Genomic DNA, 23,627 nt, shown 5'->3' with positions numbered 1-23,627 from the left:
TTTACAAACCGCCCCGCCTCCCCCCCAAAAATACAGTTCACATCTACCAACAGCAACACCTGGATATGACACAGTCGGACTCTTGCATTGAATCAATCTTCACCCCAAAGCCATTTTAGCACATCAGACCAATTCAGTACTGCGAGGCTTCTATTAGAAAATTGTCATTTTATCATTTTATTACATCAGAATTTCATATAAGAGTACAACTAATGAAATTGCTACCCTTACATACACAGTAATAACCATTTTAAAGTACATTAGTAGTAGTTTGTGATCTAAGCACTGCTGCTCATTTATAAAGAATCTTCAGTACCACTGGATTGGGATCATGCAGGTCTCATCTTATTTCACCTAGATAAGGAATCATGATTTGATTTAGAAATAGCAGGATTACAAGTATGTAGAATATGAATTAATTTAAGTGTACAGCTATAGCCAAAAGTTTAGCATCACTCCCAGCACCCCTAGTTCCAAATAATTTAGATATTTTATTTATTGCAAAAGCCTACCAGAAGTTTAATAGTACAGTATTTCATGTTCAAAATGTCATTTTTCAATTATTGTCAGTTTTTCGTGAAGTATGTGGAAAACTACAAAGTGGTATGTAATTCAATATGTTAACGTGACATTATTCAGGTTTCGTATGACTTTAGGAAGCAAAATGAGCAGAGGGACTGGCAGTGCCTGGCACTTTGTAAAACACCAAGTCTAATTAACTAACAGTATTTAATAGGCTAAGTATATATTATATAATTCCTATAATCTCTTTTTCTGGAACAAGATGGTCACTATCGTAAACACTCACTGATGTCGTTAACTTGTCACATCAACTCATTTTAAATCTTGATAATGGTATACCTGGACCAGATTTTAATAGAAAAATATTCAAACTTTCTTTTACACAATATTATAAACTGTTACACAACTTGTAGCCAACATACTACTCATTGTCAGTAAAACGTAAAAATGCAAGAGAAAGTGCCTTGTCATTTTTACCCTGTCTTGAACTTTGGAACTCATTCACAATTCTCAGACGTCTACAGCTGTAAACTAAAGGACACTAGCAGCTATGTGTTCTGGAGCAACACGGTCACCATGTTTCCCTGCATCATTACTTGTATACATTTCCAGTAAAATTATAGCACAACAGCAATGCAAAAAACACTAGTGTTTCTTGTGCAGTGCTGTATACTTGCATTAAAATGTTACCTTGAATTTAAGCCGGGTATATGTCAGGTGGTGTCTATCTATACATCAGTGGACCAGCCACACAACAGAACAAGGCTATGACTTAAATAGCAACAGGGTCAAGCCAATGGGCGTCCTGAGGGAAGTGAGCCCACACACGCCTCGGTTTAGAAAGCTTAACAACCTCACTGATAGTGGAGAGCTGCTCGTCGCTGATGTTTGACTAACCTCAAAAAACCCACACTGCAGTGCATCGCCACCGAGGGCAGCACACTGCTCTTTGATCAGTTAAAAACAAAATGATATGAACCCATTAAAATGACTTATTTTATATACCACCTGCATAATTATCTGTAGTGTTGTTTGCTTTTATCAAGTTTAAATAAGGCTGTTTTTTTTTTCTCACCACACATGCTGCTTTTGAAAAGAACCCTAGAGGCTGAATTTCTCTAGTGAGGTGGTTTGAGAAACAAACACTTGGGGTGCGCAACTGTAATTTGCAAACGGGGTTCAGCGAGTTTGTAAATATAAAAAAAATCAGTTTCACAGGGGACAGACCTCTACAGCTGTACACCTCTAGTGGTCCTTTACCAAGCTATCTCACATCAGAAATTCAGCTTCTAGAAGCAGATTGTTTTATTTAGTTACTAAGCATAACTTGTTTTTTTTCTTTTTCTAACAGCCTTTACAAAAAAAGGACAGCATGATATTTTATTATTATTATTATTATTTTAGAACACTTAAAAACTACAAATACAAAACATGATGATTCACACTTTGGTGTAATATCAAAACATGGACAAGAGAGATATTTTAGATACTAACAGCATCACATTTTTACCCTACTTTAAATTGCAGCGCTTTTAAAAGAAAAACAGCGGGAGAAACAACACTGTTTTTAACAAACAGTAATGTGGAAGTATGGCTGAGGTAGCAGGTGATTAACAGGAAATGTCCCTTCAAAATCAAACCAAGACACTGGAGAGGAACCTGCAAAAAAAATCACAACCATTGTCCCCCGCAATGTTCTATCCACCTTCCGCAAACGGATTGTCGTTTGGAACACACGAGCAGCCAGGAGTTCTCAACTAGAACACAAACTGGCCTAATTGTGTGCAGTGTTACTATGTCTGCTTATTCCTGGATTTTGAGTATAACATGACTATAGTTCAAAAACTACAAAGCCACCAGACCAAAAAGCCAAAAAAAACCAAAAACATTTTGAAATCTGAAAATTTGAATCCCATTAATATCAGTGCAAGTGCTTTATATCCAACATTTGTTCAGCATGGGGACGAATCAAAATAAAACAAAGCTGTGAGACACTTAAGCCATCAAAAAGATGATCCAACTGGGAAACAACACTTTTAAAAATGAAGTGTCAACAGATTTCTTCTGACACTTAACTCTCCAGAGCAGTCCAAGCAACTCAGTCCTTGCTGAATGCAAACGCAGAGAGCTTGGAGGAAGTGTCTAGTGGTTTCTTTTTCTTGGACAAATTTGCTTCCCCTTCAGCGGTCTCGTTCACCGGCACCTCTCCATCTTCTCCCTCGAATCGCTTTCTCTTCTTCACCTCGGCACAGTCTTCCACAGCTCCTCCTTTCGCCTTCTCTGTCAAGGACTGCATGGAAAGATAGAAAGAAACAAGGAAAAAATAACGAAATAGGATGAAACTGTGCGATACATAACCTCCATTCTGGTTAGAGCCGAGGGACCGAGAGGCTGCGTTACCTAGTGGTTTGAGCCGAGGGCCTGGGAGGCAGTGTTGCCTCGTGGTTTGAGATGAGGGCCTGGGAGGCAGTGTGGTGTAGCGATTAGAGTCGAGACAGGATTATCAGTGATGCATTATCATTACAAATCACCACAGCAACCAAACCATAAGCTTTTATACTCCAAACTGAACATTACCTGCTTATCCTTTGGGTTTCAGATTCCTAGACTACTGTGTGCAAAATTTAGTAGGAGTTATTTACCCACCACAAAGTCTGCATTTTCTAACAATTAAATAATAATAACATGAGCTGTTGGAACATAGAAACAGCAGATATTTGTACATAAATGGCATCCGTTTGTGTAATCATTTCTGACAGCACAGTTTTGACTAGCTGCTTCCTTAATAGCCTTGGTATTGTCAGACACAACATTCAATAAAAATGTTTTAAAAAAACCCTGGCTGGATGAGTCATCTTTCAATGGAAACTAAAAGTGAACAAAACCAGTTGTTTTCTGCAAACACCCCCCCACCCTTCTCATACTCCCAAAATTAGACTGAATTGATACTGTGCCCCTGCATACATCTCCCTATTTACTCACCCCTCACCATTACCATGAGATCAATAGCAACTGTCCCAAACTCCAGTCTCTGCATAAGTTACCAAGCAACCAGCACTTCATACGCCATTCAGACACATTTCCTGCTCCTGTTATTTATTAGCAGCAGTCGCAATCAAGCTCTACTGATTCACAGCTTCTTTGCAGGACCATGTGTAGGTGGTTTGGGGGAGGTGGTGTTTGCATTTCCACTGACAAGGTGCATGAATACAACCAATAAAAAGGAATCAATTTTTTTTTTTTTTTTTTAAATCCATGGATCAGTTGTTAAGTCATTACTTAGTCCAACCAAGATCAAAATGAACACATTCCTGTCTTAATTGACTATATTCTAGAACAGTCTTTTATAGATTCTACACTCTGCTATAATAAAAAGCAGACCTCTTGTACAGCCTGGTTTGTTTTCATTCACTCAGATGTAGACACTGAAGGTGTGTGTGTGTGTGTTTGTGGTGGAGGGTTAACATCAATTTTGTATTTTTTTTTTGTATTGATTTAAACCGCAGTCTGCAAACAGACAGCGGCTTAAATCAATTTTCATTTGGTTTCAGCGCATCTCTGTTTTCACACATTGCGCCATCCGAGCTAATGCGATTACATTTGCTGTAATGACAATATTAGGTTCTCTGTCAGTACCATGACACATAACAAGGAATCATTTCTTTAAAGCTGCTTGTGAACTTAGGAACTTGATACTTTCTTTTGTAAAAAACACACGTTGACGTACCAGCCTGTCTTTGGCAGACAGCGCCCGGAAGCGGCCCATTCCCTCCTTGATGATTTCAGCCTCGTCCAGATCGGGATGATCCGCCAGAATCCCCTTCCGGTTCTCCTCTAGCCACAGCTGGAAGCCCGTCTTTGGCCTGGCAGAGACAAGGGGAGAGGGGGAAGCAGCTATTGAGAGTGCAGGGGTCAGCGGGGTTTTCTGTAACATGCTACAGCAGTCAAGGTGGTCTGCCGTGTTTAGGGATGCTGTTCAAAGATAACCTTGACCTGCTCCGTGAACCAGCACCCCAGCTTTGTTTGTGAGGAGGATTCTTTTTGTTCACTTACTTTCTATTTTCTGTGTTTTCAGCAGCAGCATGGACAGGATTCTCTGATTGAACTCTGCTCTCCTTTTCCTCTTTGCTTGGTTTTTCTTCTGTCTTTTTACTTGCAGTTTTAGGACCCATCTGGAATAATGTGGCCTGCGTCTATGAGGAAAGACGTGGAGAAATCGAATTCAGCAATAACATACAAAAACGTATTCGGAGCTCGACACTGTCTCAATTCAAGACCTGCAGTATTAAAAGTATTAAAACACTCAGAGCTGAATTTAGAAACACTTTCAGATGGTCCCGAGTCATTGTTACATGCTAAACTCCTGAAGCCCTGACTGCATTTCAGGTGGTGCAGTACCTTGGACTTCGGTTTGGGCAGCAGAGGCTTCAGCACAGGGGATTTCTGTTTGCTGGCTGCCTGGCCGCCTGGGGCAGACGGCTTCTTGCTGGATTTTGCCATGTTGTCCAGGATGTTTGCTGTGCGGGGCTGTCCAGCAGTGAAGCCAGGGGACTTCACAGCACCCGCGACCTGCCAATGGACACAGACAGGGATAATTACAGTGTAATGGCTTGGGATTCAATGAGGGGTGTATAGAATAGAGAAAGTAAAAGACACCAGAGTCATATAATGATTCAAGTAGCTTGGCAAAAAAACAAATATGTACTGTATGTGTTCTCTAGTCACAGTGTTGGTAGAATCACGGATTTGTAAGCTAGAACAGTTCTTTCCCCTTTTTAGTAAGAAAACTTGGTACAGACCAGAGTAAAAGCTCAGTATCTCTGCAACACACTTGAATGCACCTTTCTCTTACAGCAAGCAGTTTCAAGACAAATCAGAAAAACAGTATATAAAACAAAATAAAAAGAAAGAACATGTACATACAATGTAGTCAGGACACCCAACATAAAAACATGTTTTTTGTCCACTCCAGAAAAATGCAGAAAACACATCATACATTAGACTAGTGGAGACACATTTCCATGTTTCCTGCAAGAGATTAATGTCTCACCTTAAAAGGGTTGACTCGTCCTTCTTTGGTGGCCATGAGCACTGCAAGGACAAACATTCAAATTGTTAAAAACGTCTTATTGAAACATTTGTCTAAGATTTCTTTCTTTTTAGTACTATTATGTGGCTGATGATCAAGCATTAAAGTCATGGATGGATTTAGCAAGCAGACTCCAAAGGATCACGTTTCATTTTGAAAAGAGTAGCTTTGAAAAGCGCACTGCAAGAAGCTTCTCCAAGTTGCACCATACTCACCAGGCTTTGGAGCTGGCTTTTCAGGTGAACTCGTGCCTTTTCCGAAGGGATTCAGCCCTGTGTGTTCAGAGAACGTTCAGTGAGTTCTGATGCAATGTGCCTCAGGTTCAGTACTGTTCATTTCTGACAATCACAATTATATCACTCGCTCAGGGATTGCCAACTTCTATAAATTCGGTTGCTTACTCTGAATATTTTGTGCTGCAGCAGACTATTCTCAGGTGGGTATTAGGCAAATGATATAATTGTAGAAGGAGTAATTTGTTCTGCACTGCTGGTGTAAAGGAATAAGGACATGGTCTGTCCTATGTGCAGTACAGCAGGTGTAACTGTGCCCCCTACTGTTCACAAGTATTCTGCATATGCACTGTTCCAGACAATTAGAAGGCATTATAAATATCCAAGGTATTAGTTCATTACCAGATTTGGAGATTTACAAAGATTATAATACACATCTCTTAATATGCTTAATTGTTCAGAACAGTGTAGTAACTTAAAAACAAATGGGCTTATTTGTTCAGCACAGAGCAGACAGACTGGGTGCTAAACAACTGAGTGGCACCTACTCGACAGAAGGACTCACTCTGTTTCTTTGTCTCTGGAACTTCGTCCGCCTCCATCATCTCACACTCGGGTGTCTCTTCCTCAACTGCTGCATCCTCCTCCTCTTCCTCCTCCTCCTCCTCCTCCTCACGAGGCTGCTGCGGCCCCTTCTGGTTCCTATCTCGAGGCTGACTCCATTCTGAGTCAGTCCTGCTGTAACTACAAGGTTCAGACACAACATTAGAGAAAAAACAACAAATCTAAAATTATATTTTAAGGTATAACAAATGAGAAATCCTCAAAAAGCAGAGAACATTTTCAGTAAAATTACCATTTACACGTTAATCTTTTTCGATAGCTTTTCCCATCTACACGATTAAAACAGGTGTACTTAAAGAACATACTGTGCAAGAGTTCACCTTCATTTCCAGAATGGGTTGATTTCAAGTTTAATTACTGACTGAACTAGTCCAAGTTCAAATTCAAAGCAAAGTCAACTTCAGGAACAGTGAAACAGTAAAAAACTGGATATGCACAGAAAATCTGTATTTCTTGGTGTAATGATAGTAAATACAAAATTAGGGCCAGCAGTATCACTGATGTAAAAACTGATGTAACATAAGGACAGACAGTTTCCTCCATATATCCCATAGATTTAGAAGCAGACAAAAAAATGTGGTGTACGTACAAAGGCCTCCACTATATCCCTGGCGCCCAGAAATACTACATTACCCTGCATTCAGACGGCTGCGGAAGTCCTCTTGCTCCTCCTCTTCCTGTTGCTGGGCAGTGATCTCAGCTGCCTTCTCCAGGGCAAGCTCGTTGAGTCTCTGAGCGAGCGCCATTCGCTTGGAGCGCGAGGCGTAGCGGATAGCCAGAGTCACCACACTCTGAGTCATCAACTCCGCCAGCTCCACACAGCGGAACTCCCGCTCCAGCTTACACGACAGCTGGGGACGAGAGAATGTATTTTTATCATCAGCCACGGCTCTCCTGGCTTACGAGCTGCTTACACAGAAGCTACATGGAAAATGTTTCATGCAGGCTTTGCATGGGTTATTTTTTATTCAACATTTTAAAACACAAAAAACTGGTACATGTTTAAATATCTACGCTTTTATAGATCAAACTGAATACTTGAAATGAATACTGCTAGTAAAGTTCTAACCAATTTGTTGTATTATTGAGGCTGTAAATCTATGTTTAATAAAACAATACTCAGCTGTTAAGTTTTTGTTTTAGTTTGCTGTTTAAACGTTTACACCAAATCTTTACAGCTGTTACTGTTCACGTGTATAGCTTTGCTGTGCTCACTGCAAACATCTTCATGAGCAGCTCCTGCTGTTCTTTCTGCACCAGGCTCTTTCCAGCCTCGTCAAACTCGTACCCGCTCGCATCCAGGAAGTCAAAGTGATTGTGAAAGAGCATGGAGCGCCAGAACTGCTCCTGAAACACAGGGTGGAAACGCAGGTGTCATTTCACATTATAAGCAGCCAAGAAGAAGTAACCCTTCTGTGCATGGCTTGTTGCAACTTCATCAAACCCATATCCAGTCCCAATCAAAGTGTACATAACTAACTCAATATCTTCCAACATTTCTGGAGGTACAACTATAAAACTGTAAGTGAAGTACAGAAAAGCCTGGTCTGGTTGGCCCCAAGCAATACCTCCATCTGCCCCTTCTCCGTAGTGATCTGACAGTACGGCAGCTTGAAGGGCAGGATGGCGATAGCAGGGCGAGGCAGCGTGGCGGGGAACCGGGCACCTTTACAGGGGATACACCTGGGGAGATAGAAGAAAAGCAGAGAGTTGAACTTTTTAAATATTGCATCGCACCTAGCTGCTATTTGGCTCTCAATGTGTCCGAGCAAGCCATTAGTTTTGCCTTTCTGCCCAACAATCCTCAGAGCAGATACCCAGAAGAGGCCCGCAATAAACTGTTTGCACGTTTCTATCCTTCATAATTTCTACCAGCTCAAACGTCACGCCTGGAACTGATCATCAATTTGAGCTCACCTGAGCTGCTGTGGGTTCTCGTGGATTCCCACCACCCAGTAATGGTCCGATTTGCCCTTGCAGTGCTCCCTAGTGTTACACACAGGTGTCCACGTGTTTCCCAGGGACCGGTTTAACATGTACACCACCCCCTCCGAGTCCACATAACATGGGGTGCCTGCAAGAGGAAAGAACACAGAATGGGGCTCAGAATCCTTATTGAACACTGAATACTCCAGTATGCATGTTGTTTTGTAAAAGTGCTACAAAATTTAAGTGAAAGAATCTGAATATTCTTGCAGCACACATGCATCTTCATGTATGGCTGTTTGGTTCTATGAAAGCTTGCTATTGACTTACTAGATTAATTTGAAAATGTACTGTACATACGCCTTCATAATGGTGGGGGAACGAACCAGTCACAATTGCAGATTGTTATAATGACGTAAATGAAACACATTTAGAAAGAGAAAGGAGAAGGCAGAAACAAACTCACCTTCAGCAGAGAAGCCGAGCCAGGCTAAGTGTGATTTCTTGGAGAGGGGGAGAGGGTCCCCATGCAGAATCTGTCGTCTCCTCATCCCAAACTGCAGCAGCTGAACTCCCAAGGACTGGTCGCCATCGAACCCTGTGCCTAAAATAGCGCAATTATTCCACAGTAATTATACCACTTACTTATCACACCAGCTTCTTTCACCGTATACAGAGCGTCCTTCATGTTCAAGCAGGGTACTTTACAATGTCAGCTACAAAAAAACTCAACACAAATAGCCTTTTAACCAGGTTCTTGGGGGTACAAAAGTTATTTAACTATTTCAACAATACTGAGCTGTATGCACTGAAAACTGCAGTAAAGAAAAGATAACTTTAGTTAAAACATCATACCAGTCAACATATCAGTGAACCAGTGCCGGAGAGTATTAATGCTTTCCAATATAAGACACTGAAATTATTATCTTAGGGTTTCTGTAAAGTTGGTCTTTATTGCTAAAACTGTTATTGACCATTGCTTAAAATATATATATATTTTGATAAATTAACTCAGATGTCCCTTTAACAGTTCCATGCGGTTTCCTTTCCCAGCAGGTTACCTTACCTCTGTGGTAGACTATCATCAGCTGCTCCCCGTGCGCAGACATGCAGACTACGGGCCCCGGCAGGCTGAAGATCTCTCTCTGCACGCCGCCCATGGAGAAGATCCGCACCAGCAAGGCGCTGGTAGCAGCTGCAGCCCAGCCCTGGCCCAGACACAGCGCCTGCACATCCTCCTCCTTCGGCATGTCCACCATCCACTCCTTGTTAGTGTCCCACGAGCTGAAGTGGAGGCACTGTAACTTGCTGATTGGGACGCACACACAGAAAGAGAGGGATGTGAACTTTCGACATTGCATTTTCTTCTCTTTTATACGGTACGTATTTAAAATTCACTTTCATTGTCATAAAACAGCATTTCAGTACTGTATAGTGGTGTACAACATGAATAAAACAAACACAGCATTGAAAGAGAAGTACATGGCTGAAAGGTCTGAGAACTGGGAGCACAACAGGGTCTCATCAGCACTGCCGACAGCACTATATATACAGAACGTAAACTGCTTTTTAGGGCAGGAGGAATGTTTAAAAATCAGACAATGAAACAAAAATGTGAACACCTTCATCCACGCACTCGCTTTAAAACTGAGTGACTTTCTGAATGGGACAGAATTCCTAAATCACTACAGTAATAAGATTTCCCCTCTCTCTCTCCCCTGGTCTTACCTGGCAAGCTCGTCTGTGCCCTCGCAGGCCAGCAGCACAGCCTCCTGGGACAGGTCTGCCAGCATGTGTCCCAGGCTGTTGGTGAGATGCATAGTGTGATGCACAGAGGTGTCATGAAACTCCACATCGATGGCATTGTCCTGCTCGTCATTGTAGCACCGCACGATCCCCACTGAGTTCCACACCTGGAGAAGAGAGAGACACACAGAAGGCACATTAATGACATGACAAACCAGCACATTTTACTGACAGAGCTGGGAAGAGAGACAAGACATAAAAGACAGGGTGCAACCTGGCATCTATGGTGGGGTTCTGCTAGAGAATGAAGTACACATTCTACGGTCCCTTCTGTTTAAACTACAGGGGAGCTGCCTGAATAACGGCTGGGGTCACTGTGTTCCGGGAGCTGTGTGCGGTGAAGGTTTGCCTCACCAGGAATCGGTGCATGAGGTGCACAGGTGTGGAGGCGGTCTGGAAGGGTTTCTGCCGGGGGGTGGGCAGGGGGCCCTCGTAGGCTGGCCGGAGTGCAGAGGATTCAGGAGCAAGCTGAACCATGCTGGCACTGTCATCATCCTCCACGTCCTTCCCCACGCCAAGCTTTAGGGAGCCCACATCTGGGGGAGACATACATGGAGGGAAGGGTTGGGGAACCCAGTCACCAAATGTATCATATGCTGTATTTAAAAGATACACTTTAAACTATTTAAAAATAAAAACAAACTGTTTGTCTCCTTTAACTTATACTATGGTTTTAAGTGTCCTCCCCTCAGCCCTCTGCAAGTTGAGATTGACTTCCCTCACTTTCTGACAGTCTTAAGACTGCCAACGCCTTGGCAAGCTTTACCTCAGAGAATGCGCAAGAAACCAATTTGGCACAAACACAGTGAGTTAAAAGGCATGGGTAAAAATACAGCTTTGGTCACCAGTGAAATTCTTTAAGGGCCTCCCATATAAAATATTCTGACACTCCCCAGTTCTCTTCCTCTCTGTCGCTCTCATACCCATAGAGTTATCATCCTCTAGAATGGCCCCGCGTTTCCGGGGGCGGCTGAGTGAGGGCATGAGGTCGTCTTCATCCTCGTCATCCAGGAGGGGGTGTTTCGGGGGCGAGCGGGTCTCACTCGGGTCCTCTTCCAGTAGCCCATCATCGTCTCCGTCAAACAGGTCGTCATAATCCTTCACTTCCTTGCCAGCAGCAGCAGCGGTCTGGAGGAACACATGTAACATGCATTCAACTATATGCTGGAGAAAACTTCAGTGACTAAACACACATCTAATTAAAAGCACTGCTGTTTGGAGTGCAGCCAGGGTTCGAATCCTATTCAATTTTGGCTGGGGACAGTTCAATTCATTCTGCTTCATCAATCCATGCTGGTCAAGCGCACTACACGTACAGACTAACATTTATTAGTCAGCAGTAGAATTAAACTGAATATTTTCCAAGGCATAGGTTTGGAGCGTAGTCAAACAGCTTTTTTTTTATTTTTTTTTTTATTTATTTTTTTTACTGACTACACAGTTCTTATTTGGAAGTGGGAACTGGTTTTTGAACCCGCTGACTCTCAATTTCTCTCGGTTTCTTCATGTCTGAGACCCTGGTTTAAATCCTCTGGCAGTCTGCGCGGCAGAGGTTCTGGGACACAACGGGCATAAATACAGCATCTCTCACACTAGATGTCACTTTAGCACAAGGTTTCAACCTGAACCACTCCAAGTTCAATCCCCAAGAATGTTTAAAACAGATCCTGGGGTTTGAAGCATTAACCAAAGGCGGTGGCTCACCGTAGAAGTCTTTGCCGTGCCAGGAGACAACCCGTCCAGCAGACCCAGGCAGCCCTCGGTATCGGTATATGCAATCTGACTTCCATTCGGGTGCCAAACCAGACCACACACCGTGTAGCCTTTCTCATGCTTTGCCCTGGGAGTCAGAATCAATACATAAACAAAGTCAAGGTTTCAAAACTAAACGAGCAACTTGAAAACACAAAAACAGATCCAGTAACTCACTACCAGTCCTCGAGAGACATTCTAGTCCAAGTCTGCATTCCAGTGGGGTTCTAATTGATTTAATTGAACCTGTTAAAAGGTATGTTCATTTAATTTAGGGCCTAGTTGAAACAAAGGCATGGATTGGAATGGCCATCGAGGTCCACAGCTCTAATCCCACTTTAGGAGCCTGTGCCTGAATTGAGTACCTCTCCAGGCATTCCTTAGTCTCCACGTTCCACACAGTCACGAAGCCACCAACACTCCCTGCAGCCAGGAACTTCCCACACGAAGACCAGGAGACCACATTTACAGGCTGGGAGGAAAAAATACAAGACACCAACACATAAAACCTCAATTCTATGTGGTCAGTCTCAAGTGTTCTATGGAATGCCTCAAGCTGCACACACATCAGATCTGTTAAGCACTCGAGAGTGGACGGTTTGTCCACTCTCGTTGGTAATTCATTATATTAAACCTTTTTTTTTTTTTCTAATATGACAGAAACTACTTTAAATGAAATACTGATGCTAGAGGACTCCACTGAGGTAACAGGGAACATTTAAAGAAGATTTAGCTGTTGTCTTTGCATAACCAAAAAAACAATAATCACTACACTGCAAGCTTTCTGCATATTTAAAATAGAAATTAAAACAGCAGGGGCTGTTCTTACCTGAGTGATGAAGTCATCTGAAAGATTAAACACATTGTTCCAGGAGTCTCTCTCATACAGCTGCACAGCCTTGTCCACAGGAACAGCCAGCAGCTGAAGAGGAGGACAGTCGTATTGCTTAGTCGGTTTGCAGAAGTTAGTAATTTAAAAGTACATTTCAAAATTAGCCAAAGTGAAAGGCAAATGAAGAGTGAATGACAAGGGTGTTTACAGCATGCTTATATGAACTGACCCATTTTACCAACCCCCTGACCCCCAATTAGCCCAAGTTTGTTTTTACCTTTCCATTGGAGGGCTGCCAGGTCAGGCGACAGATCGATTTGGCGTTGCTCACGTCACTGGACTTCTGCAACACGTTCCAGCTGATCACCTGAGTCTAACAATCAGAATTGTTGTTTTATTTACTAAATAACTCTGTTACAGTTAAGGGATAAAACCTGGACAGGTGAGCCGTTCAGGTTAAACTTTAGCACTTGTGGGGTTTGGACCACGCAGGGTCCCTATAACGTTAGACAAAACCCGATATATTTCGAGCAATACAGAAGAAAAGAACAACTTTACATGTTATAAATATTTATGACTACAGACATAATTAAAGGCTAAATTACAAGCTACATTAAAAAACATACAGTAACGGAAACCATACCTGCTCTGAGATTTTCCAGACAGCAACAGAGCCATCACAGCTTGAAGAAGCCTACATTCAGAACAAAACCACGTTTATAGATTACATAAAAATAGCATGGTATATTCAACATCAACCAACTATTATGTTATTCCGGTATCATGTATTATAATAATTACAACACAACAAGACTGCACATGCTATAGATAATGAAAATAAACACATTTCCCCCTGCTTCAGAGGTCTTTGTCATTCCCTACTGCCCCCGAGCTGTAACTGTGCGACAGTACAATAAGCCTGGAGCAGCTTTACCAGGTAGACATCCTTGGGGTCGATAGCAACACTCAGGACAGGGGCGTCGTGCCCTCGTAGGGTCTTCTGCTGACTGCTGTCGGACACCTTGATCACTTTCACCATGAAGTCACTGCAAAAAAAAACACACCACCACAAAAAGTCAAAATGCGAAATGCTGAAATAATATTACTGCTGCCGAAATGAGCGACCAAAACTTAAAGAGCAATCTAAAAATCACACTGACTTTTTCTAGTTTTGTAACGAATTGAGATAATAGAATAGCTGTTGGTAAAAAAAAAAAAATGTTCAGATGGTAGAATTATTATTGCTGTAGAATTGTTGATATGACATTCCAAACCAACCCATAAATATATAAACTGCAGTACAGTACTGCACTGTGAACACTAGAGGCAGGTGGCAACAGGGCAATGAAGCCCAGGACACAGCATAACCAGTGGACTTTACAAATAACACTGAGTTTGTAAAATCAAAGTTCAGATAGTTGTGGTTTTAGGTTTTACTGAATAGAAGTCCCCAAGCTTGTGCTCCTATGAGACAGAGGCATGGATACCTGGAACCGGCAGCCACGTGCGTGCCGCTCTCACTGAACACCACATGGTTTGCGTTGGTGGTGAAGCGGGTTAGGATCCCGTCTGGAGCCCCCTCAGGGAAAGTATGGATCTGAACCGTGTTGTTGGAAACCGCCGTGACCAGCCTCCCATCCTACACACAATCAAAACAAACATATACATGCCATTAAACACCATTGCTAAATATCTGCAGCCTGTCTGTATTAAAACATAGTCAATATTGTTTGTATTTTGCATCATAAGAAAAGACCTTTAGAAAAGTGTTCTTGTGTTATGATTGAGTGTTCAATGTTTTCTCCTCTGATGGTCAATTAAGCAGGCCTGCTGACCCATATATTGAGGGATGGAAATAAGAATCCTGCTGCAGTTTGGCACAGTCCAGGTTTAACCGTAAGCTTAATGAGTGACACTACCTTCAAGGCCATGGAATAGGCTTTTTCTCCCACATTGATGGATTTGGGATCATCATCATCCAGGCTCTCCCAGATTCGGACGTCCCCATCACTGCCGCAGGTCACGATGTGCCTACAAAAGAGTTGAGCGAGTTGAAAGAGCCTTCACTGAAGAAAAGAGGCAGAGGGATCACAACATGGACGCTCGAGAGGAGATGGGGGTGTGAGGGAGGTTATAGTGCTAAAAGTACTTTGTGTACAGCAAAAACAACACCTCACAGGACTTGGTCTGCATAAACAGACCTGCTAGTAAGCCAGCTGTCCGTTACTGTAGAAATGATCTCAACATACTTTCCTGTGTGGTCAAAGCAGACATCTGTGTGTCCCTCCGTGTGCCCGTATCGCATCGGTTTCCTCTCAGCAGGCATGCCCCACCTTTTTCTGACTTCAAACAGGCAACAAAAAGAACTGTCACACTATTGCAAATCACAAAAAACAAAACACAGTACAGTGTGTTAGGTCAAGGGCGGGACAAAAATAATGGTAACACTTGCCAAATACGTTCAATCCCACATGTCAGAGGGTCTGCAGTGTGTTCAAATTGTTCTGGAGCAATACAAGACCACTTCTCAATGATTCCAGAATACTCTCTGCAGAACCGTTAGGGATGGATTCTGCAGAGGACCCTGACAGCACCTGGAGTCACTCAGTCTTCACTTGCGAGACTGTTCTGCTCCACCCTCGTGCAGTCAAACCGACAGCCAAGCTTGAGACGACCTCTGTCACAGTCTGTTGGGCTGCTTGTGTCCATTGTGAATAAACCCGACTCGCAACAGGGAGCTTGATATATTACAGAATCCAAATTACGTAATAGAAAGCATCAACATATTTGAAAATGTAACACGTGTTACTTAGTTATACAGTGTTGACTGAGAGACATGGAGAAGTACAGTAAAAGAAGGAAATACAGAAACAAATAATTTAAAATAAAAAGTACGATTGGGCACTGATGAAATTACGCGCTAAAGAAACAACTCTAGTTAGACCCATGCCTCGTTTATCCAGACACTTACCAACTTTTTGAAACACAAAGTAAAAAAAATCTCCGGCAAATATTTTTTTTATTATTTTTTAATCTCCCCTGACTATTTCCAAACTCCAGCTCCAGCTCGCGCGCAGACAGCAGAAACACAACAACCAGCAGCTTCGCTCTTCCCGCCAGCGACGTCACTGCAACCGACCACTCCCATTTCCCTTTGAAGTTAATAAATTGCATTTTAATAAACACTCAAAATTAGCGCTCGTGTCATCGACAGCTTACAAAATACGAGCCAGCAAAGAAATACTTGGGTTAAAAATTATTTTGGTAATCTTATATTTGTAGCCACTGTTCGTTGATAGGGCTTTTTCAGATGGCGTCACTGACAGAGATTTCAATTTTTCTTTCCGTACAGCTCTGCCACACACAACCTTCGATATTCTGCCTCTATATTATAGACTTCTAAACTCCCAGATGCATGTCCAAACACACAATAAGAAATGAATGTCTTGTACATGCTTTGCACCAGTGATCTAAGTAAACTGTGCTATGTTACAGAGGGAAAAACAGAACCGAAAGACGTCTGCCCAATTCATAGCTGTAGCTGCACCAGCTGTTGAGGAATTCTCAGGAGGGTGTTGTCTCTACATAATACCGACAGGTGTCGCTCTTACCGTTTTTAGGGAGGAGTAAGTGTTCAAGCTGAAGGACAAATAGCTTTCATTTTCCATTTAAATTGCTAAATGATTTATGGTGTTTGCAATAATTGTGATTGGCCTGTGTTCTGTTACTCCCATATGTAGTTATGCTCCTAGTCTGTCTTTACAGAGCTGCGAGCTTGCTTTAATAATCTGGCTTGTCTGGCATTGAACCAGCTTCCTAACAGCTTTAGTCAGGGGTCTTCTCTCTGGTGCATCCCCATTGCTTGTAATTTGCACTATGGGGAGCTCTGCTAAACCTTGGGGGGTCCCAGGTCACTAAAGGTGAACTGTTGCATGTCGTAGTCTAATTCTAATCCAATTTCTGAAGCCACCATGAACCCGGATGTTTCACATGACGCTCTCCTGTTGCTCTGCTGCAATGTACAGCTGATCACCGCCACTGGCTGAAATGAAAGAGGGGGAGTTATTGATTGAAGATGCCTGGAAGGGTAAGTGACTGGATTATGCCTGATCCAGATTGAGGGTGATTGGTAGAGAACTTCCATGAGTGCATACATATTTAATTTTTGTAGTTTGTGCAGATCAATGAATGTCCCCTCCCCCAAATGTCCAATTGCTTAAGTTACACCTGAATAAATACCATGAGACAGCGATGAGTAATCAATGGCCAAGTTTTATTAAATAGTGCAGTATTACAAAGACACCCTTTTTTCTTTATTATAAAATAACACAAATACTGTAACAGTAACAGTCAGACAATTCTAAAATGTATTAAGGATTTGTCTAAAACAAATACATAAAAAAAAGTCAGCTCTTAAAATAAATCAACCTGCATTTATTCATATTCAAATAATTACACTTCTAAATAAAAAAAATGTACAGTTTCACTCAGCCAGCTGCAGGACTATAAGCAATCCAGACATGCTCTCTTTTTTTCCCCCAGGAGACACCCAGAATGGCTCCAGGCTCCCCTCTCTCCCTCCCTGGAGGTTTAATGAGTGAAAACAAAAACCTCTTTAAAAGCTTTTTTTTCAGTTCAAGGTGGGAAAATGTTTCAGAGGGCAAAGTGCTGCTCATGAAAGGCAGCACTGCACTGTAAAGAGTCAGATCAGAAATGCTATTTTAGCACACACCCTACTCTGTGTGTGTGTGTGTGTGTGTGTGTGTGTGTATATATACATGTATGTCTGTGCGTGTGTGCGTGTGTGTGTGCGTGCAATGCTGTAAGCTGTTGCTCAGCTGGATTCTGCCCCGGTCCTGTGCTTGTAGTGGTACTGTCTCAGGTAGTCCTGCAGTGAGGGGGGCAGGGGCAGGGAGTCCACACCCTGGTAGGTGGTGCAGCTGCTGATCACGGCACGACTCAGGTGCTGGAGGGAGAAGGGGAAGGTGCGTGGCAGGGGCAGGGAGAGCAGAGGCTCGAAGAAGAGGCAGGCAGCCGGGTCGCTGTAGTGCTGCAGCAACCCGGTCACGCTGGGATCCTGGTACACGCAGGGGTCCCGTCCGTCAAAGCTGAACCGCTGGCCGCTGTGCTCGATGCGCGCGTGTAGGGAGCGGCTGTAGCGCCGGAAGCTGACCGAGAACAGAAAGTCATCCTGCGCAGAGTCCCGTAGCAGGAAGGTCCCCTCCGGCTTGCCGTCCAGAAGCTCCTCTGCCTGGTAGCGGTCCAGCACGCCCCAGTAACAGGGGCTGTTGTTGATCTGGAGCAGGTCAGGGACCAGGCTGCAGACAGCGTCCTCCGAGCGGCTTCCCAAGCCGGGGAAGGTGCAGAGCGACACCGTGTCCTCATTCGAATCCTCCATCTCCCCACCCTGAACCCCCTGCTTGTTTCTCCGTAAACTCTGGGAGCTGATCTCTTCCCAGGAGATCAGAAGTGGTGTTGAGGTTGTCTGCTCCCCTTTGCTCGCATGCTCCCCTCCAGATCCAGGGTGTTGGGAGGAGTGCCTCTTGATGAGGTGCCAGCAGTGGGCCAGCTCCGACTTGGGCGAGAAAGGGCACTTGTCCTGCATTAGCTCCGAGACGTGAATCTTGCGTTTGGACCAGAGCAGCTTGGAGAACGGGCGCGAGGCCCCGGTCTGGTGGTGGGTGCGGAGGGGGAAGCACTGGACCACGGCGTCCTGCAGTGTCTGTCTGAGAGAGCGCCCGGACAAGACTTTTCGAGAGGAGTCACAGTCCAGGTCACCGGCCGAGGAGGAGCTGTACTTCCTCTCTCTGTGCCTCTGTGGACAGGAAGCGATTCTCCCCGACAGCTCTGCCCCCTCCCCCTCTGAGCAGCCAATCGACGTGGTGGGCTCATTCCGGCCACTCCTCGAGCGTTTCTTGCGGCTCCAGGCGTAGCTGTCCAGACTCCGGCTGCGGTTTGACTTGGGCCGCGCGTCTGGGTTCCTGGCTTTCTTTTCAGACATCTCTTCACTGATGCAAGCAGGACTCACTGAGCCATAAACACACTCCAACCTGTATGAGGAACTGCCCGCCCAGCAGGGCAGAGACCACAGAACAAGGCTGGTTCACTGTGTTGACAATTTGGGGTCTGAGTCACGTGATAGAAAGTTGGACGTCCACTTTAGGCTGGGAATGGTTTGTTTGCTCAAGAGTGTGCAGGGGATCGCTCTCAGAGGTGGCTCTGTACAATCATTCCTAGCTGTGTGTTGAAGTCAAAGATTTTCAATACAAAGTTTTCCTTTGTACTTCCGGAGGGAAAGAATAACACTGTATTCTTTATCTTGGTCAATCGATCCCACAGCGGTCTCCTTCAGGGGATGCTGGGAGTCACTTTAAGGGTTCTGCTTTTTTATTCTGTGCACAAAACAAGAGAATGGAAATCAGTTTGAGGTCATTTACTGGAATTCCCAGCCAGTCCCAAAGGAAGTGCACTAATCACTGGGAAGCCCTGGAACCTACAGTAGTTCATACAATGCGAGACCAGCACTACTGCATCACACTGCACTGCCTGCCAGTAACCAAAGCCATCAGAGTAAGTACAGGACACTTTTTTTGGAAGCCAATATAAAAAATGATTTGGAAGTTTACAATGCACTTTACATACCTTTTCACACCTGGGCGTGCTGGTAATCCTCTGCCTTTGACGTGGCTGTGATAATGATAGGCACCCACTGTTTACACCTAATTGTCTGGGACAGGCCAGCCCTCGCTAATGGGTACGATACTATACCTCCCCATACAGTCTCAATCATTACACTGCAGGAACTAGGTGACACATTTAGGTATTTAATAATATTAATAAGTTTCTATACGCTTAACATAATAATCTATGACGATACAGCTGGCAATTTTCTATAATGATAAGTTACCATGTAATGCTGAGAATTTGATACTGTGTTTACGCCTAAATCCTGCTGAATTATTTTTCAAATGACAGTCACTCGAGACTGCACGTTCTTGCACAGATGGCTTCAGTTCTTACTCAGGCTGTAGGTTTTAATGTGAATTTGCTAATAATAATAATAATAATAATAATAATAATAATAATAATAATAATAATAATAATAATAATAATAAAATACTGTGTGTATATATGTTACAGTAAAAGATTTACTGTAAAGCAGTAAATGTCCGAAATAAACATGATAACGCTTCGGACATTTACCGGTAAATCTCAATAACAACCGAGTGTCTTTACAAATAAGCTTTGGTAAATGTCCGAAAATCCATATACTTCTCCATAATTCCTGACATTTATACTTGGTAAATGTTGACAGTTGCCGACAAAATTTAAGATTTACCAGGACCTTTACCGTAACACGCATTATTTATTTATATAACTTTAAATGATAAAAATGAAACATGAATCAATTCTAGCGTGTTAAAAATCAACAACAACAAAAAAACACACGTATGTATGACAGAGGAAAAAAATACCGTAGGCCCATACATCACTAGAAAAACGGTTCAATTAAGAATATACAGCAAGAAACTGTCAATCACGACTTAGTCGGCAAAAGACAAATGTTCTTTGACATCTTCAACTTTCAAGTTGCTTAGACTAATTCACGGAGCACGTATTCCAAATAGTTGCATGTGTAAGGCAGTGCAGTGCGGTAACATCGACTTAAACCGATAATTGATGTACGCTACACACAAACAAAGCGCACAAGGGCCCCCGCACTCAAAGGGCATTTTTTAAATGATTGAATTAAATTAGCTTCCTAAAACTTTTTTTTTTCTTCCCTCGTACTGTCTTTGCAAGGAGACTGGTATGAGGCGCTGTTTTATGTTTCGTTGGCGTCTCTTTTTCGAACTCCGCGACCACTTGTCCAAGAGGGTCTCTCAATATTGCAAAACAGTTACTGTCTTCATGGAAGGTTTTGGGGTACCCCAGTTCAGCAGTCTTTTGCAGTTATATTCTGTGTGCATGAATACATGCCTAGTATTTCTGATTGAAAAAAATCTGTGCAAGAAAAATTCTGTGAATTTCTGCAGAATCCAGGAGGGACTGGCGATTAAACTTGTTAGCTTGTGATTAAAAAGTGTGCAATACTCATACATGCTACATTCTGATGATAATACTGTTAAAAGTTGAACACTTGACTTGGCATGATTTATATTTATAAAAGTATTACATAAAAGGTCGGGGCCCACAATAAGGTCCTGCACCAGGGCCCGTCTATCTCCTCCTCCGCCACTGATTCGGAGACGAACGGATTTTGGGTGAGGATCCGATGAAACCAGATTCCTGCTGCTTTAATACCCGACAAGAACTCGGACCGGAGTCGAAAACAATTCCAAACATATGGAGCAGTGGCAAGTTACTAAATAATATCGTACTATAGTAGTCAAAAACTCGACTGTAAATAAATAACACTTAACATTTTGCAAATGCATGCATGCCAAACGGAATCTGAAATATAGTTTATTTATTTTTTCTTTATCTGTGTTGTATTTTACTTATACAGGCTTATATAACCTTTACAAAAATAAAAACCATGTATTCCCTACCTTGTAAAGACGCACTGATCGTTGTTTGACTAAAAACGAAAGTTCATCAAGGAACCAAACCGTCTTGTCTTCTTTCGACTCCAATAACACTGCCACAGAGCGCAGGTACTCCACACTATAAGCTACGAGAACGGCCAGCCTCTTCACATTTCACACGGGGCAGTCTCTCGGGAGACCGCAGGGAGCAGCCCTTTTGCGGATTAACACTTTAGGTGCGGGAAGCTTTCTTCTGTCAAAGCAACGCAGTGTCTGCGTGGAAAGTTCTGCTAAAAGCAGTTTAACTGTACATTACACATAGTATTATTATAGACAGCCTCCTGCGCCCCTCTATACTCTGCAGGGTCGAGGTATGTCTGGTTTATTTCAGCCCGAGACGCTGTTGGTTACTTAGTTAAGCAGGGAAGTGTTGAGAGATGCGTCAGGCACAGGTTAGGGGTTTGGGTTGGGGTAATAGGGCAACAGGAAGATTAACTCTTAGGAGTTTTTTTTTTTTTTATCCTGTCTGTCTGCCCAAACCGATTGTCTGGTTAACACACAAACAAGTTAGTAATTAAAAGTGCCAGTGCTATAAAGATGTGAATGTGAGTGAAGGAGATTTAGTGTGAAGAAGCGATGTCAAATTGAGGTTAATTAATTGAAAAGGGGGCTCACTTGTCTTGTATATATTTTACCTTTATGAGATTTTTTTTTTTACTGTTTAAAATGCTTTTGCAATAACACGTGTCAATAAAACAAATTTAATTTTAAATAAAACGTAATTTAGGATAATAAATAAATATTCTTAAACCAGGATCCCACCATAGCGAGCCGAGCTGGTAACACCGGGGAAGCAAAATTATAATTAAAATGGGCGATTACATTTTTAACAATGTATTGATCAGCTGATCGATCCGTATATTATGCATGTATCTGATATGATTGATCATCAGCACCCACCCTCCCCCCTCCCCCTACATTGCGCTATATCACTTATCAGAAAAAGAAAAAAAATCATCGAATACTGAACATCCGGGAAAGGGTTGCAATCAGAACAAATCCAATACCCCGCTGGAGCCCCATAACCGCCGATCGATAACAGAGTGATGTCATGTACACCGGGCGTATTTCAAATTGAGTTTCATTTTCTTATACACATCTTTCAGAGCCAGACATCCGAAACTCATAGTTATTATTTATTCATAAAGCGCCTGAATCATTAAAACCGCCTACATCTAAATGCCATGGTGCTCCAGTCTAAGATAGAGAACAATGAAAAAGAGAGAGACAAAAACAAAAAAAAAACATTAATCAGTTTTTAAAGATTGTGATAATGTGATGACATCTTCCTTCCTATGAAACAGGGAAGTTTAATATTTGATGAGACAGTAGATTACATATTCCAAAAAGTGCAATAACTTCTGATATTAGAGGGCAGGCAATTCATCGCCTCTCAGAGACTCTGTGCAGTAATCAGAAGCACTAAGCATCGAAACCACAATTCAGCGTTTCCGCACTGGAGTTTACTGTACCAGCCTAATGAATTAAGTGCCAGGGGAAGACATTTAGGACCCAGTCGCCTGAGCTTTTTAGCCTGCTTACTGTTTCCCACCTCATTCTCTATTGTTCTGGCCATGCAATGTGCTGGTGGCACACCGTATGGCCATACTATCCTGTATATGCCACCTATTTCATATTTCAGTAAGAGATGGCAGCTTTTTCATAAAAAAAAAGATAAATGATATATTTTTTAATTAGTTTAAGTATTAGAACTATGCCTTCCCCATTAGCCCGAATGACACAAGAGGTTTCTGATTGTTTTACCTTTTGATTATAATCTTCCTGAGATTGCCACCACTAACCTTCGACCAGATATTGTCTTGTGGTCTGGATCAGCACGCCTTGTTCACCTGGTAGAGTTAACAGTGCCATGGGAGGACGCTGTAGATGAGGCGTATGAGAGGAAGAAACTGCGGTATGCTCAACTAACCACTGAAGCGGAACAGCGAGGATGGAGAGTTCGGGTTTACCCAGTGGAAGTGGGTTGTCGAGGATTTGTGGCACACTCTACAACCCGGTTTCTCAGAGACGTCGGATTCAGTGGCCAAGAGTTGCGTCGCACAGTGAAGAACTTATCTGAAGCAGCAGAGAGGAGTAGCAACTGGCTGTGGTTGAGACGGAAAGATTCTGGCTGGGGACAGGTAAGTAAGCTGGGCTGAGTTGAGTGGGGGACGGAGGGGGGTGATGCTGGGACGCCAGAATCACCGTCGAGCCCTCTTGAGGTGTCGTGGGCTAGTCGACGAAACACTGAGGAT

At 42.9% G+C, this 23,627-nt stretch overlaps 2 protein-coding genes across 3 annotated transcripts; both read right to left on the bottom strand.

Annotated features, from left to right (window-relative positions):
- Nucleotides 1–157: 157 nt before the first annotated feature.
- Nucleotides 158–16,331, bottom strand: LOC117422220 (WD repeat and HMG-box DNA-binding protein 1-like). 2 transcript variants are annotated; one of them, XM_058991875.1, is made up of 26 exons: nucleotides 15,756–16,331; nucleotides 15,034–15,127; nucleotides 14,704–14,815; nucleotides 14,272–14,423; nucleotides 13,719–13,830; nucleotides 13,428–13,478; nucleotides 13,062–13,157; nucleotides 12,782–12,874; nucleotides 12,318–12,424; nucleotides 11,905–12,040; nucleotides 11,124–11,328; nucleotides 10,555–10,736; nucleotides 10,123–10,307; nucleotides 9,461–9,702; nucleotides 8,861–8,998; nucleotides 8,386–8,542; nucleotides 8,037–8,151; nucleotides 7,684–7,815; nucleotides 7,102–7,319; nucleotides 6,410–6,588; nucleotides 5,827–5,883; nucleotides 5,573–5,613; nucleotides 4,921–5,091; nucleotides 4,576–4,715; nucleotides 4,250–4,385; nucleotides 158–2,812 (listed from the first exon to the last, which is right to left on the bottom strand). In XM_058991875.1, exons 2-26 carry the CDS (start codon nucleotides 15,108–15,110, stop codon nucleotides 2,621–2,623), a joined length of 3,426 nt encoding a protein of 1,141 aa, XP_058847858.1. In that variant the 5' UTR covers nucleotides 15,111–15,127; nucleotides 15,756–16,331; the 3' UTR covers nucleotides 158–2,620. The 2 variants fall into 2 exon arrangements, with proteins under 2 accessions (XP_058847858.1, XP_033892846.3); XM_034036955.3 differs by having other exon boundaries at nucleotides 160–2,812; nucleotides 15,034–15,158.
- Nucleotides 16,332–17,563: 1,232 nt separating this feature from the next.
- Nucleotides 17,564–21,476, bottom strand: LOC117963891 (suppressor of cytokine signaling 4-like). Its single transcript, XM_034905478.2, has 2 exons — nucleotides 21,337–21,476; nucleotides 17,564–19,176 (listed from the first exon to the last, which is right to left on the bottom strand). Exon 2 carries the CDS (start codon nucleotides 18,783–18,785, stop codon nucleotides 17,619–17,621), a length of 1,167 nt encoding a protein of 388 aa, XP_034761369.1. The 5' UTR covers nucleotides 18,786–19,176; nucleotides 21,337–21,476; the 3' UTR covers nucleotides 17,564–17,618.
- Between the last annotated feature and the right edge of the window lie 2,151 nt (nucleotides 21,477–23,627).

Source organism: Acipenser ruthenus, chromosome 18, assembly GCF_902713425.1.
Source record: "Acipenser ruthenus chromosome 18, fAciRut3.2 maternal haplotype, whole genome shotgun sequence".
NCBI lineage: Eukaryota > Metazoa > Chordata > Actinopteri > Acipenseriformes > Acipenseridae > Acipenser > Acipenser ruthenus.
Note: the sequence above shows the minus strand (reverse complement) of the source record. Positions and strands in the feature narration are given on the sequence as shown.

Coding starts and splice junctions, on each gene's coding strand:
- LOC117422220 (XM_058991875.1), bottom strand. CDS start 15,110: ATGCCTGCTGAGAGGAAACCGATGCGATACGGGCACACGGAGGGACAC. Junction 13,831..14,271: donor CACGTGGCTGCCGGTTCCAG/GTATCCATGCCT, acceptor TTTTTTTTGCAG/TGACTTCATGGTGAAAGTGA. Junction 10,308..10,554: donor ACCTCATGCACCGATTCCTG/GTGAGGCAAACC, acceptor TCTCTTCTCCAG/GTGTGGAACTCAGTGGGGAT.
- LOC117963891 (XM_034905478.2), bottom strand. CDS start 18,785: ATGTCTGAAAAGAAAGCCAGGAACCCAGACGCGCGGCCCAAGTCAAAC.